The sequence below is a fragment of the Artemia franciscana genome, chromosome 14 (assembly GCF_032884065.1).
Source record: "Artemia franciscana chromosome 14, ASM3288406v1, whole genome shotgun sequence".
Classification (NCBI taxonomy): domain Eukaryota; kingdom Metazoa; phylum Arthropoda; class Branchiopoda; order Anostraca; family Artemiidae; genus Artemia; species Artemia franciscana.
In genome coordinates, this window is record NC_088876.1 from 14,592,229 (window position 1) to 14,613,557 (window position 21,329).

Consider the following 21,329-nt stretch of genomic DNA (forward strand, 5'->3'; position numbering starts at 1 on the left):
CTTGGGAACCCAGTAGACCCTTTACGCCTGGGATGGAAACTGCAGGATAATGAAGTTTTTGCACCAATAAAAACAGATCTCCCTGCCGCTCCGTCTCAGCTGCTGAAAATTATCAAATGCTCGTGTTCGTATTGACAGCTGTGATAGTGAAAAGTGTACCTGTAAGAAAAACGGACTTGAATGTACTATAGCCTGCTGTACCTGTAAGGGAAGCTTGTGCAACAATTCGAAGTTTCAAGAAGAAGAACTTAGTGAAGAAGAATAACAGTTAACTGTGATGATGAAAAATCTAGTTCCTATATTTTGATGATGTGCAATTTTTATATATTTGAAAAATAAGATAAAAGCTTTTCTCTGAACACATTAAGTTAGAACCTACCTTGTCTCATGGTGTTTGGCGCTGAGGTGTTTTGTCATTCCTGTTTATTGTTGTTCAGTCTTTTTTTTTTCTAAGCCTTTTGTTTGCATAGCCAAATAGACTACAACGCTGGTAAGAGTTTTTTCCCCATTTTTTTTTTTTTGCTGATAAATATTTTTCTTTTGGTCAGGTAACGAAATGGGTATCAGAAATGAATTCAGAGCCAAAAGCTGATCTAAAAAGATGTGTAAAACATTATAGTTTACGTTTTTAATTTTTTTCCTGGTTTTTGAGAAAATAAATAAAAAAACATTAAAAAAAAAACAATTTCGCATCGAGCTAGAGATTTAGATTTTTGATATGTTGTTAAGCATTTTTTTCCGGTCTGGATGGTGAAGAAACCATTTCTGTACCAATTTTTTCCTGGTCAAAACTTATTTTTCTCCTACTAGTGGGTTGATAGATAGATTTAGCAATTTACCCCCTTAGAAGGAAATACTAGGCCATATAAAGATCCAAAACTTCTTTAAGAAAAAACTTAAAAGACTTAATCATGAAATCTTTCAAATACATTTCACTTTACTCTATTCCCCCTCCCCCTTAAAGATCAAATATATGGCACAAACTATATATTTTCCAAGAGTTTATTTTTATTGATCAATGTCATCAATGTTGCTTGCTTGCCTTTGAGTGAAATTGGAGAAAACAGTCACATAAGGAAACTCCATTTTCAGAAACACAACTATGATATTTGGATAAATTACATTTCCAGCACTTAATAGAGCTCAAAAAGGCAAAACAGTCCATAGTAAATAACAGTTGAGAAATATGTTTCTAAAAAAAAGCTGTCTTGTGAGAAAAAATTACCATTTGTAGGTAATTTAGGAATGGTAAGGAATTGTTATTCTTCCTTAATAAATGTTATTTTGAGAACAAATTTTTGAAAGAGCCTGAAACCCCCTGAAAAATGACATCACAGCAAAACTGACATTATTTTTATGGGGTTTCTGACTCTTTATAAAAGTTTATGTAAATCTGTTTTAATACAAACATTTTACTATTTGGACAAATGAAAACAATAATGTACATTCCTAAATTAGCTATAAATAGCAATTTTTTAGAAACATGTTCTTAAACAGATTGTTAGCATACACTGTTTAAGTCCTTTAAAGGTTCAAAATGTAATTTTTATTAGAAGCAATTATTGAATTATGAAAGAACATAAAAAAGTCTAAAGTATAGGCAAATATTTGATTAATAGAGTACTCAGATAGCTGAAAAACAAACTTATCCATAACATTGGAATTTCATCCCAAATTCAAAATATAACATATGTTTCTGTTGCAAATTCAATTTTAATCTAACCTATCCTGTTGAACTTTACCCAAATGTATACCCATATTATATATTTTGAGTGCATTTATTGATTCTCAATTTCATCACTGTCAATTCAATTTATAGGTAAACCAATTTTAACAAGATTTATGCTAACAAAGGTATGTAAACTGAATCTAAAATACAAGGAAATAGTGTCAACTTTGAAGGTCATTATTGTGTCATCAATATTGAATTTGTGACAGAAATGAATGTCATACTTAGATTCATGATTAAATTTTGATTCTGGAGGTAATTTTGTTTCTTAGCTACCTGAATACTCTGCTAAGGAAAGAAAATTACCTAATTAAGTTGTCATGTACAAAATTCGTCAATATTTGAAAAGACCATAAAATAAGGAACATTATTTTATTAGGATATTTTTTCAGAGTAGTCCTTACTATCTAGTATCATCAAAGTAGTTTATATTATTAGCCTATACCTGTAAAGTAGGCCTAATTTTCAGAATGTAATGGCATGTCCTTGAGAGGAAGGTGCAGGCTACAACAATACATAAGAGTGGGATTAGAGAGCAGAGCAGAAGAAAGGGATCTTGGTGTCATCATTGGTGATAAGTTAAAATTTCATTACCATGTTCTAATAGCAGACAGGAATCTATATTTATAAAACTATATGAAGCTCTTGTCAGACCCCATCTCAGTTTTGGCATGTGTCTTGCTGGTCTTTTGTATTTACAAAATGTGAGGTTTATTAAAAATGTACAAAGACAAGTAATAACATCCATAATAAGTCTCATCAACCTCATATGAGGACCCCCTCAATACCTTAAATTGCAGCTTGGAGCAATATAAGGATTTTTCCTTGTAGAAACTCCAGAGTTGATAACACATGACATATAGTTGAATACATGCTCATGTACCTCAAACTACCTACTTTGGTTCACAGATGCTTGCATAGCAATGAGATACTTATGTGCAAGCTTCAGAATGAAAAGTCTGTAATTTTTGGAAGCAATCTTAGTTCCAGCTCTATTCAGTCCTTCAAAACCAACTTGACAAGGAGTAGGAGAAGAAGGAGCAGAGATTTAGCTGGCAGTAATCAACCCAAGAGCACTACAGGTCTAGAAGACCTTAAAGCCCTTAGATGGATTAATGTGAATACATAGATGTCATCTTTAAGTTTCATTCCCTTAAAAACAGGGTAAAATTTGAGTTTAGCTATTTTTGTTATCTTGGAAAGGGATTAGGTGAGAATAATGAAACTTTCAGTAATGAATCAAGAGCCAAAAATATACCCTAGGAAGAGTTCCTCTACTAATTTCTAAGTCTTAGTAGCCTAATCTGAATTGCTGACAGGTATACCTATTAGACAAAACAACATTTTACCTTAATTTTCATTTATCAGTTCTTTAAAACTTTAAGCCATAGGCCTAATAAGGTACTTTTTCTAGGCTAAATTAAGGATGTATTTGCAGTTTTATGAAACCTCATCAATTGTGATGGAGCAAAGTTTTGAAGCTGACAACAGTTGACTTGTACTTAATTTAAACAGAAGATCTATTTCTTTAAGGTTTCACTTTAATAACACAGAGATTTTAAGAAGGCATCAAAATTTACTCCACTCTGCTGGGGGAAGGAGTGGAGGTAGGTACTTCAAACTATCTTTCTGGGACATACTTCAGTCTGTAGACCCATCCCTAAAAGTTTCATTTTCCTAACCTAACTTCTTTCCAAGATGGCAAAAAGCAGCTAAACTAAAATTTTACTCAAAAGAGATTTTCAAGAAATGAAAAACTAGACTTAGACAAAAAGTGGTTTTCGACATTTTTAGGCCTAAACTAGCCTATTTCGTTGTAAGAGAAAGATAGTAAGGATACAGATGGCTTTCTTTTGCAAGTTTTACATTCATTAAATATCAATTGCTTCTCTAAACTACCTGTAATGCGTTTATTTTTTCCTGCATTGATAGGAATTTATGTGACCTGAAGCTTATTTCAAGGAGAATGCAGCATCCGCATGCAGGGTTAATTCTGAATACTCAGTCCAAAAGCTGTTTTCGTCATTTGTTCTTTGAACCCCAAATCCCTGGTCAGCAGCAACTTAACATAAGGAGGGGAAGAAACAGAAATTCCAGCTAGGCCTAGTTGATTGGGCAGGTTAGTTATGCAGTTTTTCACTGGGATAAATAATGTAGGGATTCAAGATATAAGACCTTTCTATGCCTATATTTTTCCAGTAGCCTGTATTGTGTCTTCAAGTCTCTTTTACCTTTATTGTGAAAAAGCCATTGATTTTTGTAGCTTAAAATATTTGCTATTTTATTAAAAATATCCTCTTTCTTTTTGAATGAACTCTCTTTGGTCAGAAACCAGTCTGAAACTGATTTGCATAACAGGAACTAAAGAGAAAATTAGGCTGAGTCAATCTTATTCACCTGTTATATACAGGTTAAATACAATTTAATTATCTAAACTAACTTGAGAAAAGGTAAATTCTAAGCTTTTCAGATTGTGGGTTAGGCACATTTAAACTAGTTTGATTTTTTTCTAATAGAAATCCAGTGCTCTTGTAGGGTATTGGCTAGTGCTGCCAACTCAGAAGTGGTGGCTTTAGGGGCTAATGCATCATGATATCACTGATGCAAGGAACTGTGTTGTCAGAGGATTTGTTAATTTCAACTAACCAACCAAGAAAGCATAATAAATAATCAATTTCTTTCTTGTTGTTCTTGTGATTATTTTTGCAGTCAGATTCTCCTCTAAATTTCACCTAATTATTTTTAATTTTCCACAAAATATTTTAGGGTGCTAATTATGAAAATAACCTAAGCTCTAGGATTTTCAAATCTCAGGAGGAATAAAATTCTAAGTACACCATGCAGCCAACAGGATACACAATAGCATTTAAACTTACATTAAGTTGTAAAGGATGTGACTGCTTTTTGTTGGTTGGGACTAACAACTCTTATGACAATGGTTCTTGTATTGATGGCATTGCAGAGTATCTAACCTTTAAACCCTCTGCTTTTGAGTCCACTATGCTAGTCAATACTCCACATGACCACAAGCAAATAAACAGTGAAGCCCAACATTAATCAGCTGCAATGGGGCTGGTAATGGAATAACCAATAGAATCTGATTGTTCTAGATACCACAAAATTGTGACTTCAGGTTCTATTGAGGGTATTTTTTCTGGGAATGCAATGTTTGATCTGGCATAAACCAAAGGAAGAACCTGTAGGCCTAGAGAAATAACATGTTAATAAAAAGTGATTTTTAAAAATTTGCACAATAATTATAGCTCACCCATTTTACATGCAGTCCTGCACTGCTTTACCCCCAGCCCTCTTAATATAGAGATATATAGCTGAAGTTACATGTTTCCCATTGATTCTGCCAATCTATCCCTCAACCTTAACTACCTGTTAATTGAAGCAACTGTGACAAAACAGGGATGGGAAAAAAAGTAACAGGTGACAGAATACATTGGAACCAGTCCTGTCACTTACTTGAAGTACTACTTAAGTAAAATTTTCCATTACTTGTACTTGTTCTTAAGTAAAAACTCTAGGGTGTACTTATTACTTGATACTTAAGTAAGATTACAAAATACTTATTACTTAAGATACTTTTAATGTACTTGTTTTTCAAATACTTTACCTTTGACATGAAAATCTTGTGTGTGTGTGTGCTTTGGCAATGTATAAGAAAACATCACCTTTATATTTAGAGCAAACTCAGATATAGCTTTTGTGTGTGTGTGCTTTGGCAATGTACATGAAAACATCACCCTTTAGATTTAGAGTAAACTCTGATGTCACTCCATGCCCTATTTTTGGATATGAAATAAGGTATTTGTTTTTGATGAAAAAAAATTATAGTGTGATTAACACTTGGTTTAATTTTTGTTTAAAAGTTATATAACAAAGAAAATTGAAATTATTTCACAGTTCACTGGTCAACAGTGAGCTAAAATCCCTTGTTTTGTGCTAAATGTTGAATACTATAGTCCATATGGGCTTACATTTCTGACTTTGATGTTTAAGTTTTGTCATCTTGTCAGCTGAACCAGATTTATACCATTTCATGATCTTCTGGACCATATTATTGGTAAAACTACTGAACCTATGAATCTTTGCCCATCTAAGTGTTGTCTGTAATAAACAAGTCTAGGAAATTCTAGCTGGATCCAATGCAGTGGTATTTTGTCCAATTTGTTCCAGCAAATTCAGGTATTCAGACAAATCTGACTTCAGATTTGTCACTCCATTCATAAGTTATAGGCCCTACTAAATTAAAGGAAAACTCAACTTTCTTAAGACTTAAAACCCTCTCCCCCTCGCCCTATTTGATATAGGGTTTGTGATACCAGAGCTTGAACCAGATCTTAGGCATCTTTGGTCTAGTTTTCATTTGGATCCATTACTCCATTTGCCAGTTACACTAAATTAAAACAAAAAAGGCATTGCAAACGCTTTTGCCAAATTAGCTGATTTTCCTGATAAGTATCTCGAGATTAGTGGTTCTAGTTTACCAGATACATTGGCGAATTCAATAAATTCTGCCTTATTGGACTTGGACACACTAAAATCCAATATCCAAAATGATATAGAAAAAGAAGTACGTGAAAAAGTTGGATTATCAAATAGTGCAGATATAATTGACTCTATTGTTTCTCAGATTCACGACTCTGTACTAGTCCAGTATTCGACCAAGTTTGATGTGATTGAAAACAAACTACGGGCTCTCCAAAACACAAACCTAGCCCTAGAAAACAGGATTGAACAGCTTGAAACCCTTCTTGATGATATGGAGCAGGAAAAGCAACAAAATCAGCTTGTATTTCATGGTGTTGAACAAAGTGGGGGTCTTCCCATCTCTGAGTGTATATTGAATGTGATTACAGATAAAATGCAAATTTCTGATTTTTCTTTGACCGCAATAGTTTCTGTATTTAAATTTCAAGCACATTTTACTGATTCGGACACCACTGTAAATGCAAAAAAGCGTCCTGCGCCTGTGTTGGTTGTGTTCAAGTCTGCTGAAACTGCAAGAAAAGTGTTTTCATGTAAGTCAAAACTTGCTCGGTCGGAAATATTTGTTACTGAGTACCTAACATCAGAAAAGAAACAGATTCTTGACTTGGCTAAAAGTAAGCTCGGAAACAGAAATGTTTGGTCAAACAACAGGACAATTTTTGGAAAAGATTCAGTAGGAGTGATCTGTAAAATTAGAACTATGGCTGAAGTGGTCCGTTTGCCGAATCCGACTGCATAATTTTGAGTAATTTTAACTATTCCAACTCGGATTTTGCATCTTTTGGCCACCTTAATTGATAATTTCTTTGTTAATGGTGGATTACTTGAAAGATCCCAAGCAGATGTGATTGTGTCTGATGGGTCGGATCACCTTGTTTTAATAAGTAGAATAAAGCTGAATCAGTCAAAGGAAAATAAATGGTGTGCAAGGGCATCGTTTTACCATGAAATGAAAAGTAAAAACCTAAACAGTTTTGCAAATAAGATGGATGAAACGAATTTTTCGCGTGTAATAGAGGAAAAGTGTCCAAATGCAGCATATGACCTCTTCAGTGAGATAGTGACTAATGTAATGAATGAAACATGTCCCTTACAGAGAATTAACCCTAATAGAAATTTTCCTAAGAAACCATGGATAACAAAAGCCATTCTAGTTTCAATAAAGAAGAAAAACCAACTTTATGTGAATTATCTAATGGATCATTCAAATGATAATTTTATAAAATTCAGAAAGTTTTGGAATATTTTAAATTCAGTAAAACGGAAAGCTCAGAAACTTCATTTCCAACATGAATTTCATGAAAATCAAGGTAATATGAAAAATACATGGAATTTTCACAGTAGGGAGGAGGTTAGAGCCATGGAGACGACAGAAGGTCGTCTTACTGATTCTCAACACATAGCGGAATTTCTGTGTAATTATTTTGCAAATGAAGGAAAAAGACTTTGCGATCAAGTGCAGGCTAGCTTACGCACATCTGTGAGTTTTGGATCTGTTATTGAAAGACAGCCGGCAAGTGAGAATTCCTTTGAATTTGCAAGATGTTTGGAACTGGAAGTCGCACAATTCCTGGATGCGATGAAATCGAGTTCTAGTGGGATGGATGAGTTTGCGCTGAAACTCATAAAAGCCGCAAAAACGAGTGTCTTACCTGTCTTGACGCACCTCATCAACCTTTCTCTGGATCATGGAGTCTTCCCGAAAGCACTAAATATTGTAAGAGTGGTTCCTCTTCATAAAGGAGGGAAAAAAGATGACCCATCGAATCAAAGACCTATATCTATTCTTCCATCTTTCTCTAAGTTATATGAGAAAGTTTTACATGCACAGTTAAGCTATTATATTAAAAAGAAAAAAATTCTAATGGAAAACCAATTTGGGTTCAGAAAAGGGCTATCTACAGATATGGCAGTTCTGAAATTGGTCGATTGGATTAATGATTCATTTGAAGCTGGTCTTATACCTGCAGCTGTGTTTTTGGATATGAGAAAAGCGTTCAATACAGTGGACCACTCAGGGCTTATTCAAGTTCTTGCCTCGATTGGGGTGAGGGGTTCAAGCCTTGAGTGGTTTTCATTATATATACATGACCGGTATCAGATAGTACAGAATGGATCATTTTTATCTTCAAAAAAGAAAATAGAGTGCAGGGTCCCACAAGGGTCAATCCTGGGACCCCTCCTTTTCATCATTTTTATTGATTGAATGAAGCATTACCTGTTGGAAGCTAATGTCATCCTATTTGCAGATGACGCTTTGCTCTTTCTAGCTGCGCCTTGGCTTGATGTTTTGTATAATAAAATTCATAATGCTGTCTCTGAATTTCTAAATTTTTCTCAACAAAATTTGTTAACCCTAAACTTTTCTAAAACTCTTTTCATGATATTCTCAAGGCTTTCGTCAAGTATTGGCAATGATCAAATCATGGTTCAATGAAATGTGATAAAAAGAGTAGCAACAACAAAATATTTGGGGTTTTTAATTGATGAAAACCTGTCGTGGAAAAACCATTCAAATGCTATAGCTGAAAAATTAAGCAGAGGTCTTGGGGTGATGCAAAGAATTAAAAATCTAGTCCCAAAAAAGATTCTAAAAATGATTTTTTTTTTTTCTATATTTAATCCATATATTAGCTATGGATGTTCTATATGGGCAAGTAATTTTGTAACATGTTTCAAAAGGGTACAAAAACTTCAGAATAGAGCTGTAAAATTATTATCGGAATTTTATGATTCTGATGATGTTCCTGATCGTGAGCATTTTAAAAAGAATAAGTTAATGGATGTATCTCAAATTCGTGATTACCAGGTTGCGATTTTCTCGTATAAATATTTGAATCACCTGCTCACCCCTGCTTTTGAAAATCTTTTTACTTGTAATAGAGACCATCATGATCATAATACAAGAAAAGCTGATAACTTAACTCATGAGTTTAGGAGTACTACTCGGCATCTTTTGTGATTCGCCATTATGGTCCCCATGTTTGGAATATTTTGCCCGAAGGTGTGAAAAATGTGCCTAGTCTTCTGGCTTTCAAGTCACGGGTAAAGAAGTTTCTTTTATCTCGTGAATAATTTTGATGTAAGCCCTGTTCTAGGTTGTCATTCTATTCAAGGCATTTCCCTGATTTACTTGCTTTTAATTTCTGTTAATTTTTTATCTGTCTTCTTCTTGTCTTTTTCCTCTTTCTCTTTTTCTCCTTTCTTCCTCCATCAGTTGAGTTTCTTTTGTATTGAGTAGCGTGATATGAATGTGTTTTTAATTAGCTGAGGGTGATAACCTCGCTTGCCTTTACAAGCTTATTGCCTTTCTTGGCAGGTGAATGGCGAATAGTGTTTGTTTTCTTTTCTGAATAAATGTATACCTATACCTTAAACAGAAAACTTAAATTTTTCAGGAATTAAAACCAACTCTTTGTTAAATTTGAGCTAGGGTCTTTATCTCAAAACTTGAAATGTGTCATGGTCTTAGGCCTGTTTGGTTCAATTTTCATTCAGATCCATCACTTTAGTTGCCAGTTACTCTGAATTTTGCAAAAAACTATTATTAGCAGGTAAAGCCCTCTCCCACTGTTTCATTTGAGCTAGGGTCTTCATCTTTCAACTTGATGTGTCTCATGATCCTTGGCACCAAATCTGGCCATCAGAATTTTCATCCAAATGAAAATTTGGAGGTGGCTTCAAGTACTAAAAAAGTTATTTTTTGTTTGACTCAGTTCAACTAGCAAATGAAGTAATGGATCTCAATGAAAGTCAAGCCAAAGATGCCAATACCATAAGACACATGATGTTTGGAGATCAAGACCCTAGCTTAATTAGGGGGAGTTGGCTTTAAGTACAAAAAAAAGTTGAGTTTTTCATTTAATTCACTGTAACTTGCAAGAGATTGATGGATCTCATTGAAGAGTGAACCAAAGGTGTCTAAGACCGTGACAGGCATCCCGTTTTTAGATGAAAACCCTAGCTCAAATAGAAAGAGGGGGAGCGGGTTTTAAGTGCTGAAAGCATATGGTTTAATTTAGTGTAACTTGCAAATGGACCAAATGAAAGATAGACCAAAGATGACTAGGATCAGGGCTCATATTGAGCTCTGGTATCAAGCCCTATCTAAAATAGGGTGGGGGGGGGGGGTTCAAGCTTTAAGAAAGCCGAATTTTCCTTCAGTTTAGTAAGGCCTATAACTTCTTCCACCCATGGCTTGCCCAAAGCCTGGAAATAACCCTTTTCCAAAATAAGTCAAATTGAAGCCAACCTTCAACCAAATATTCCATCCCCAGAGAAAAATTACTTTGTATGGCACTTGGTATTTACCAAGTGGCATACAGTTATCACAAATTCTATCGGTCTGTCAGTCCTATTCTTGCTAGTTTAGGCACTTCCAGATAAGCTAGGACAATGAAATTTGGCAGGCGTATAAGAGACCAGACCAGATTAAATTTGAAATAGTTGTTTCCCCAATTCGACCATCTGGGGGGAGTGGGAGGACAAAAATTAGATCAGATCTTCATTAAATTTGATATTTAAAAGGATATCATGTCTCAGAGCTCTTATTTAAAATTCCTACCGGATCAGGTGACATTGGAGGGGGAAACCTAAAATCTTGGAAAATGCTTACAGAACGAATTCACTCTCTTTTGTGGATTTGGGGGGAGGGTTAGTTTTGAAAAATTGGAAAAAATGAGGTATTTTTAACTTACAATAAAGTGATCAGATATTCTTGAATTTCATTGGATGAAATTTTATATTTATAAGAACCTCGTAACTCTGATCTCATGTTTTAAATCCCGACCGGATCCAGTGTATTTGGGGGGGGGGACTGGAAATCTTGAAAATGCTTTGTGGAGTGATCAAGATGAAACTTTGTGGGAAGAATAAGCACAAGTCCTAGATACGTGATTGACGTAACTGAAGTGGATTCGATCTCTTTGGGGAAGTTGGAGGGGGTGTTAATTCGGAAAAATTAAAAAAATTGAAGTATTTTTAATTTGAGAGTGGGCAACCATTTGTGAGGTATTTTTGAATTTGATATTAAGAAGGAACTCATGTCTCAGATCTCTTATTTTTAAACCCCGACCAGTTCTGGTGACATTGGGGTAGAGTTGGAGGGGGAAACCAGAAATCTCGGAAAACGCTTAGAGTGGAGAGATCGGGATGAAACTTGGTGGGTAGAATAAGCCAATGTCGTAGATACGTGATTGACGAAACCGGACTGGATCCACTCTCTTTGGGGTAGTTAGGGGGGTCCAGTGCTTTGGCGAGTTTGCTACTTCTGGATGTGCTAGGACAATGAAAATTGGTAGGCGTCAGGGACCTGCACAAATTGACTTGATAAAGTTGATTTCCCCGATTCAACCTTCTGGGGGGGGGGCTGAAGGAAGAGGAAAAATTAGAAAAATAGGTATTTTTGACTTGCGAGTGGGTGATCGGATCTTAATGAATTTTGATATTTAAAAGGACCTTGTGTCTCAGAGCTCTTTTTTTAAATGCCGACTGGCATTAAGCCTCTGATTTTTCTTTTAAATTAATCTATTGATTCTTATAATTTCGCTATAGAGCTCATGCCATATGAGCTCTTGGCTCTTCTGACCTCATCACAAGTGCCATATGAGCTCTTAGCTCTTGTTTTATTCCTATTTTCTCAGAAGATTTTCGACTTAGTCTCATGGTTTTTGCCACTTCATGGTGTGAAAACTGCTGCTAGAAATAGATAGGTTGCAACTTCTGCTGTATTGTCTTCTAGTATATTTAAATGTTTGCTTGCATTGTGCCTGCGTCCCCCTAAAAGTTCTGTTTCTTATAGTAATATTGTTTTGTCTTCTGTTGCATATTCAGACGACGTTCTTCTTATTACCTGGACTCGCCGTGGATTGCTTTCCAATTTTACTGTATTAACCAATAAACTATCTAAGTTTGGACTGTCAGTTAATGCATATAAATGCAAGTTTATTTCTTTTAATAGCCCTTAATGCGGTCGCTCCATTCGTTGCTGGGACTGCAATTCTGCCATGTTCTTCTTTAGTTAGTTGGCTTGGTCTTTGTTTTGGTCCAACACTTTCCACTGCCTTTTCATCCCTAGTGAATCAAGCCATGAAAAACCTACGCGTCGTTTACGGAAAAATATCCCCAAACAAAAGCCGTTACAACCGCAACGGTTTGTGCATGATTTATAACGCTTATTGCGCCCCTGTGCTTTTGTTTTTTTCAGGCATGGCTCATCTATTTCGCAAGAATTATCGCCATACTCTACGTGTGGCTTATTTCAGATATTGCAAATTCCTCCTCTGGCTTCCTAGATGGCAACAAAATAGAAAAATAATTGCTTGATTTGGTTTAATATATATGCCTTCTTGGATTCGGTCTTCTAGTGATGATTTATGTAAAAAGATTATCTACTTTATACACATTTTCGACCATCTGCAGCCTTTTTTCCTTATTGATACTGGTTAATTAGTCCATGTTGTCTTTTGTCAGTCTGATTTTTTTTTCTTGCTGTTTATCGTTTTTGTTTTTGTTTATTTATAATACTCCATTCTTTGTGTTTCTTTTATACTTTTACGGATAATAAAGTTCATTCATTCATTCATTCATTCTGCAGTTTGAACAGCCGTATGGAATACATCTGAATCAACAGGCTTGCTACAGGCTCGTGATTTTATAATATATGTTTGTAGGGAGTTTTACCGACCATCTGAATTGAATACACAGCATGCGGCTTGCTTGAGTGAAAACCAGCCAAAGGATATAGATGCCATACATTTTCATAGTTTGTGTAAAATTTAACTTGAAAACTTGAGGCAGTTTCCTTGTAAAGGTGCCGAGGGCGAGACATGTCATCAAAGTGTGAATCAAGACTTTATTTTCATACTCTTCTTTTCTTTCAGCACGCTGAGAGCCAGCAACCTTCAGCTAGCTGCCAAAAGTGTGGATTTTTGCTGCTCCTTTTTATTGAGCTTTGATTTCTCTTATTAAAAAAGTCTACAACTGAATCAGTTGGTTCCTTACTTTTAAATTTGATTTTTTTTTGCTAATGCTTTTGCTAATTATTGAATCAGAGATTGAACTACTTTATTACCTTTTATGTTTTAAAGCCAATCCAAAGTTTATTTTTCTATTTTCAATATTTTTTCCACCATTCCAACATGTTTCAGAATAACCCTGTATTTTTTCAAACGTGCCAGATTTGACTGAACACTAATCGCCAGAAGTTCAACTCTATGTGCACTGTATTAATCCTGTCATGTGATCTGTCTGATCCAATCAGAAGTTTTTTGACTGCACTTAATTGTCTTGAAAGTCTTTTGCTTCCAAGCTGTTGTGTTGAAAATTGGTGTCAAAGCTTGGAGGTTTGCCCCTTCAGTTTGTTTAAAGGCAACAGATTCATAATTGAAGCTTTGTTCATTTCAATCTTAAGGGTGACCTATATCTTTGACACTTCATCAAATGGTTGTAAAGGGATACTTTTGTTTATTGTCTTGTTTTCTACAAGATTTTTTTTTAATATTTAAATTGATATACAGTTCTTACAAATTATTTATTCATACCAGAGGTCCATTTGCAAGTTTTTTTACCTACTTTGTAATCTCTGGTCTCACAATTGCATTTAAATTTATTGAAGCTAGGAAACATAGAACTCCTATCTATTTAAAGAAAATTGATGGGTATAAGTAGGTTTTATTGCACTAAAGCCCTAGGGCCATGGCAATTTATAGCAAAATCAAGGAGATTAATTTTAAAATACTTGACATTAAATAAGCATAACAGTCACAAAGAAAAACAAATAACAAAATTATACTTCTGTGCTCAGTTGCCAACCTAAGCAATTGTCATAAATTTTTAAATCTTGCAAAACATTCACCCCCATTCCATTCACCAGTCATCTCTCATGACCCACACTCTTGTCCATACATCCACAATTCAGGGAAAAGGAAGGACCATCATACTGGCATTTTTTCATTTCTACTTATATTTATATTTAATGGGTTTGAAAGAAAGTTTCTATGGCAAAGTCAGTAGGCCAGTAAAGGACCTGGTGGTCCTTTAGCCAGGAAGTGCAATAGGAAGCTAAGGGCCAGCCATCCTATGATTTTGCATGTACTTTCTACTTGCTGTCCCCAGATTTCTCTGGGAACTCATTTAAAGTTGGGCAAATTCTAACTGAGGTTAGTCACATCACCAACCCCTATCCAAAACCAAATAAACTGGCAATGCCAGGAATTAAACCTGTACTCCTTGGACAAAGCATTTCAACCCAGAGCGCCTACCACTTAGCAAGGAACACAAATGTGACCAGAGAACAACAATTATTTGAAAAAAATAGAATATTGAAAAAAAAACTTGCTATAGTTGTCCCACTACTGTCCCATAAATGCTATAGGCCCATTTTATTTAAACAAATCAATTTAAGACAGGTATCAACAAAGATCCATCAGAGATGTATTTGCTTAAGATACAATCAAGCTATTTGAATGCTTAGCTTTGTGATATTCTAGTCTTGAAATAATAAAAAAGAGAAAATGCATATGTTCTATTTATGTTCCATTTGAGCAAAATCATTTGTGACAGCCAAATGCCCATGGTTGCCTTAGAACCTCTATTAAATGCTCTAAAATAGAAGGAATTAAAAAAATTTATTCTAATCAGTATTAATATGTCCCTTAAATTTAAACAAGTGCATTTAATTTGAAAACCACGCTACTGCTTGTCAGCCTACTGTGCCGTTCCCACTGGCTCTACTGCAGTTAAAATTGGGCAGTATCCGCGCAGTAACTGCAGTTACTGAAAAACCATCAGCCGGAACGCACCCGTAGAATCCTTTCGTAGGGTTTTCTGACGTCATAACCCTGCGATAATTACAGATGAAATTCTAGTCCGAACTGAGAATTCTTCGAAGAATTCTAGATGGATGCGAAGTTAATTCTGCATACTTGAGCTTTCGGACACGCTCCTTATATTGTGTAAAGTTGTGTTTTCAGGCACTGGTTTTGAAACGTATTTTGGGGGGTTCCAGAAAAATCGTTTTCTGGTTCTCTGTGTTCAACCAAGCAAAACTTTAAAGCGTTTTCATGTTACGGGTTCTAAGCGTATTGGACAGAGGTTCTTAAAAATTGTAACCCCGGCACTATGTTCGTTTACTTATCCCTAACGATGGCAATGAAGAGGGGGGGGAGGAAATTAGCCGTGACTTGGTGCGACAAACGACGCAAAACCATCCGCTTTGCTGCAATGTCGGATGGGTTGAATAATTTCAACACATACGACAAATAGCATGCTTTGTTCTGATTAAAAAAAAAATCATAACCAAAGTCATGAAGCTGATTGAAAACCCAATTTTGGCTATTAGGTGCCAGCCCATATTATTTTCCAAGAATCACGATGACCACTGCAAAAACCACCTTGTGCTGAAGGCATGGGAAAAGGTGTCAGTGAAAGTTGGTGTTAGTGGTAAGTATGTCTACTAACTTTTTGTAAGCTATATTTAGTTCAAATTTCTGAGGGTCACTAGCAATCTACAACAAAACCCTGATTTTTGGTAGCATAGGTCAGACACCCGGTATATCTAGCATTTACTATACCCAGACTATACTCTACATTATACTCTTTGGTAGGCCTATGCCTAACAATAAGTTGGGTCCATGACTTTCTTATGATGGCAATCAAGATCAAAGGTCGTCACTAGATTCAAGGATTGAATTTTCTTTGACCTTTGAAATCTAGTGGTCTTGCAAATTGGGGGATATCTAGATTTGTAACATAGTGCATATCCCCTGATAGACTAAATCTATCTCTAGAGAAAATAAAATGTAAATGTCTCCTATCTAGACCATCTAGACCATATCTAGTAGCACAATAAAACTGAGATTTTCCATTGCCAAGCTGCTTCTAAAGAATCAGAAACACAAAGAATTGAGTTTAGAAAGCAGTTGTGTTTATAGGCCTCGATTATTTAGACCAATAAGATATGTCATATATTTTACCATCTTTTCGTTGAATTCTTTTGTTAGTATTAGGTAGTTTTTTATTCAAAGTGTGTTGTTTTTGCTTCTTGTAATTATTGGCTGTGGTTTGTTCTATATGAAAGTAAAACAGTTCAAAATAGGGATGATACCTTTTTATTGACAGTGAATAGATATAAAATTGTTTAACTGCATATTTCGAACACATATACACAGTGTTCATCATCATCAGTAAAACTAAAAGACATGAATAAAAATAAACAAAATATATACCTAATAAATTAATTACATATAGTTTATTGCTCTTATTTTTTTCAATGCAATAGCGGGGACCAATCTCTTTGACTTTTTCGGTTCCGGTTCATTAGAATTATCTGACACATTACTGCTGATGATGAACACTCTATATGTGTTCGAAATATTCAGTTAAATAATTTTATATCTATTCACTGTCAATAAAAAGGTATCATCCCTATTTTGAACTGTTTTACTTTCGTCATGGAAAGGCAGTGTGGTCTTGAAGTTATACCTTGTTCTATATGAGGATTCAAATACAGCTGCAGTCATGAAAAACCCTAAAAAAATTATTGCATTTTATAGAATTTACTTTGTGTTTCGATTTGACACAATTTTTATGGGTTTTTGGTTATTTTGTTTGATTACTATTGACCATGTTCATCTTTTACTAGTGTGCTAGTTTGCTGCAACTATGATCTTGCATACGCAAATGTATTTTTTCGTAAGAAATTGATTTTATATTAATTGTTTTTAGTTAAATTACGAAAGGAACTATATGCAGCGGTTTCGTTTAAAATGAGCCATAAAATAGCGGTCTTTGGCGTTTGTATGTCCTGCTAGCTGCGGAGAAGGAGTAACAGAAAGAAAGATACTTTCGATGCAGAATATCGTTGTTTCAGCCACTTTTCTTGTATTCTACCCAGTGGATTTTCTTTGCTTTTAACACCAAGGGACATTAAGTTTCTTTTACAGGATTTTTCAGGCAAGATGACTAATGTTGTACTTTGTGTTTCCATCTGCCACCATTTTTGAGAGTTTCTGGCTATTTATTTTGTTCCTATGAGACGTGTTCTTCTCTCACTAGGTTGTAGCTACTACCACTGCAATAACAAATGTAGATACTGCTACTGTTGCGAAAGAGACCCATAGGATTATTTCAATGTTTGTTTTTTGATACTCGATGGATCGTTTCAAATTTTTGTCACATCCATTTGTATAGGTGGTCTCAGGTTTTGGAATTTTGTTGCACTCATATCTTTTCCTATCTGGCGGTAGTATAATATACTTCTCTTTTTCAGGCCTATCCAGCCATGGAGGATTGGTTTCATTGGGCTGTCTACAGCACGATTCTGGTACCTCTTTAATATTGAACTGACTGTTCCAGTTACTAAAAGGAATATATTCATCCTCTTTTTGAAATGACTGAATGCTACAACAATGAAAGCTCTTTTGAAGATCATCAAGCCATAATTTTGCACCAGGCTTATAATTCTTAAATTCTTGCTCCAGAATTTGGCGATACTCAGTGTTAACTGGCGAAAGATAGACAATTATCAAAACATACGAAACTGTTATAACGAGGCACAAAACAACCACCAGAGTTTTTAGTTTTTCTAATAAGGCCAAAGTAAACACAAAGTAAGCTCCTAATATATTACAAAACATAGCGAGGAATTTTGTTTTAGAGAATTTCCAGATTAGGTCAAATGAAAAATTTAAACGCCACATAGGAAGAACAAGTCCTGCAATACAACTTAACAGAATAAATATTGTGCCACAAACAGTTGCCGAAGAGGCCGAGATTCTCCGTTTTGATTGAGTGTCATCACCGTCTTGAGCGTCATCGCCATTATCTAGAACAACTGGAGCTGTATCTTTTGTCATTTTTTTCTGATTTTGAAGCTACGACTTTGTAAACACTTTCTAAGTTTCACCTTCAAAGTTCTGTTTTTTGATTGTTAAATTTGAATCTTTTGCGTTTTAGTATTATTTGTAGTTTTAAATAAAAGAAAACTGGAACCAATAAAAATTATTACTCAAATATTTTTACATTTCATAAATTTACAAAATATTCTTTTTTGATATTTTAAGATTAATTTGAATGTCTCTAAATCTATTTAATTGTGTTCAATTTTTTTGTGACATGAAAGGAAACAAAACGACAGTTAACCTTGCAAAACGTCATGAACTTTTCTGAAAATCTACATAATGTAGAATATAAATGGAATCAAATTTTTGACTACTACACCTATAAAGGAATAAGCTGTTATTAGGATATATATTTTTGAATGAAGTCGTAATAAGACTTTGTTTTAAGAATTATGAGTGATTCTAAGTTGCACCTTGAGAAAATAACCATGCATTATTATTTTATTTTAAATACTCAGATAGATAGATATTTAGGTCTATTGGGAAATCAGGGCGATTGTTTTTTAGTTTTCTTTGTCTCTAAGTTTTTTCCTCAAGCGAGATCCAAAACAGAGCATTTTGACAAAGGATTGAAAACAATTATTTTTTGTTTAAGCTTCTTTTTTTTGGATTCTTTTCCTCATGTTTTTAGCTTATTCTCCCTTAGGAAATTTTTTTTTACTTAGCCTTAACAATTTTCCTCTCAAGCTGTTTGGGGGAACGTATTTTTAAAAGACAATTACACAAAATTGGAATAGTAAATGACACACCATAGGGAATCAGGCAGCTAAGTCAACCAATATGGTACCATACCAACGGGAAAAGACCTTTCAGAAGATATATGTTTAATATTATATCGTGCAAAGATAAGTATTGCTGCATCATTATGTATTTAATTATTTATTTCAATACTTCAGTTACTAGTGGCTATAATTTGTTGTTAAATATATTTGTGTGATATTATATTGTCAAAAGATATGGATGTTTTTTTATCATCATATATGCAATAATTTATAATTTTACTATTAAATCTCATATTGATTTTCCATTTCAGTTACTATGGACTGGAGTTCGTTCTTTACTATACAATTATTGAATCTCTGTCAGATGGCAATTTTCACTTATTAGAAAGTTTTTCTCAAAATGTATTTTTTAACTTTCGGTTACTATTGGCTGTATGTCACCTCTTACTAGTTTGCAGCTTCAGCTGGAATCATGAAAAGAAAAAAGGGAGAGACATCAGGTCTACCCATGAAGGATAAATAAGTGTGATTCTCAATATATACAAGGTTTCCAACCATGCTGATTCCAATGCTCACTTCGTAATTCAATCTGATCCCTTTTTTGAGGGTTTTTTGGCTTGTCTTTGAAATCACCCTAAATTTAATTTTTGCAATAAACTTTTGCTTTGAGATTAATTTAAAGTAACATTCGGCACTCCTTGGTTATTGGTAGATAGCAATCATTTGACAATTTTTCAAAACGGATTTCTTAGCTTTCGTATGGACTGCGGTTCGACACTTAATAGGATGTAGCTACAGTTGCAACCATGATTTTAAAAGATATTTGTGTTGTATTCTCTTGTCGGATTTCATCATGCATACAATGGTGTATTTCAATCTTTCAGTTATTATTGGCTAAAGCTCGATCTTTAACGTAGCATTTTTTCGTAAAAAATGATTATATTTGAAGAATTAATTTTTTTAATTACAAATAGTCTTTAGTCACACCAATTTCCTTTAAAATGAGCCAATAAACAGCTCTCTGCGATGTTCTATTGCCAAGCTATCTGAGGAGGATAAGTAAAAAAGATGCCTTACATGCAGATGTGTTTTTTTTTTGTCTTATCTCGTTTTCAAACCAATAGATTTTCCTCATTATTAGGGCCAAGGGACGGTAAGTTTCCTACATCGGGTTTTTGGACAAGGTAGTTCTAATAGTGTACTTCATGTTTGGATCTGACACTATTTTGAGGAGTAATGGGTTATTGTATTTCTTAGCGTGGGACGTAATCGTCTCTTACTAGGCCGCTAGCTACCGCTTTAAGCCGAATACACCGGCAAGCTGTTGGCTTAGTTGTATCTGAAAAAGTCACTTTTCGTTATTTTTTTTAATAGTTTAGTTACTATGGGCAAGAGTTCGCTATTTATTACACATTCGTTCTGACACTATTTTTGGGACTTATTGGTTATTGCATTTGTTAATATGGGACGTAATTGTCTCTTACTAGGTCACTAGGTAGCACTGGGACCCGGATATCCATCCTTTGTATATCTCCTTACTTTGAAATGACAAACAAGAAAAAGCCAACGGTTTTTTCTTAGTTTGAATAGTAAGAGCCGAATCTCTGAGAAGAAAGCAGCGAAGTAAGTTTTTATTGCACCATGGCCTTGAAAAGCTTACCGGTGATAATACTGCTGCTAAAGCTAAGGCAGCTACTATCAATTAATATTTCAATTTATATAAGTTAGCGTTAGCTCTTCTATATATATAAAAATGTACTGTCTGTCTGTTACACTATCTTCTATAAAAAGAGGAAAAAACTGAACAATGAAGAAGAAAAAGAAAACTAAAAAAAGAAAAAAAACTAAAAAAAGGTAAAAAACTAAAAAGAAAAAAACAAAAAAAAACTAGAAAAAAGAAACACCTAAAAAAGAAATAAAAAAGAAAAACTAAAAAAATGAAAAAAACTGAAAAAGAAAACTAAAAAAAAAAGAAAAAACTAAAAAGAAAAAAAAAGAAAAACTATGAAAGGAGAAAAAAACTAAAAAATAAAGAACAAAAAGAAAACTAAAGAAGGTAAAAACTAAAAAAAAAATAAAAAGAAAAAAGGATGAAAACTAAAAAAAATAAATAAAGAAGAAAAAAACTAAAAAAGAATATATTCTTCTAAGAATATTAAGTATGTAAGCAATTTGTCTACTGAAAATTAACCACTCTTTTCCTGGGGAAAAGGGCGAGAAGCCATGACAGGGACATTGACAAGGACTAACATTTAGGCGGTTAGCTTTCCACTTGCTTTAGCTCTTGCCGCCTCCTTCATTTCTTTTTGTTTTTTTATTGTAAAATCTTGAAGTTTAGCTTCGTCTACTTCAGCTTTACTTCTCACTATGACATAACACAGGCCTAGTAAAGTTATAAGGAATGTACAAACAAAAATTAAAGAGTTCATGCAGTCCCTTCTGAACCCCTTAAATTCGTCTTTTGAGGGTCCTTCCAGT

General features: G+C 34.3%; 1 protein-coding gene and 1 long non-coding RNA gene across 3 annotated transcripts in view; one reads left to right on the forward strand and one right to left on the reverse strand.

Moving 5' to 3' along the window:
- Nucleotides 1-3,774, reverse strand: part of LOC136035367 (uncharacterized) — a 34,346-nt gene extending 30,572 nt beyond the window's left edge. For both annotated transcript variants that reach the window (XR_010619397.1, XM_065717127.1), the window contains exon 1: nucleotides 3,629-3,774. Coding sequence is in view for 1 of the 2 variants with exons in the window: in XM_065717127.1 (XP_065573199.1) it covers nucleotides 3,629-3,655 (27 nt within the window). In the remaining variant the exon portion in view is untranslated. The remainder of the gene's footprint in view (nucleotides 1-3,628) is intronic.
- On the forward strand, nucleotides 3,746-19,156 carry LOC136035368 (uncharacterized). Its single transcript, XR_010619398.1, has 2 exons — nucleotides 3,746-3,848; nucleotides 17,499-19,156. It is a non-coding gene; the product is annotated as an uncharacterized LOC136035368 (long non-coding RNA).
- Nucleotides 19,157-21,329: the final 2,173 nt, after the last annotated feature.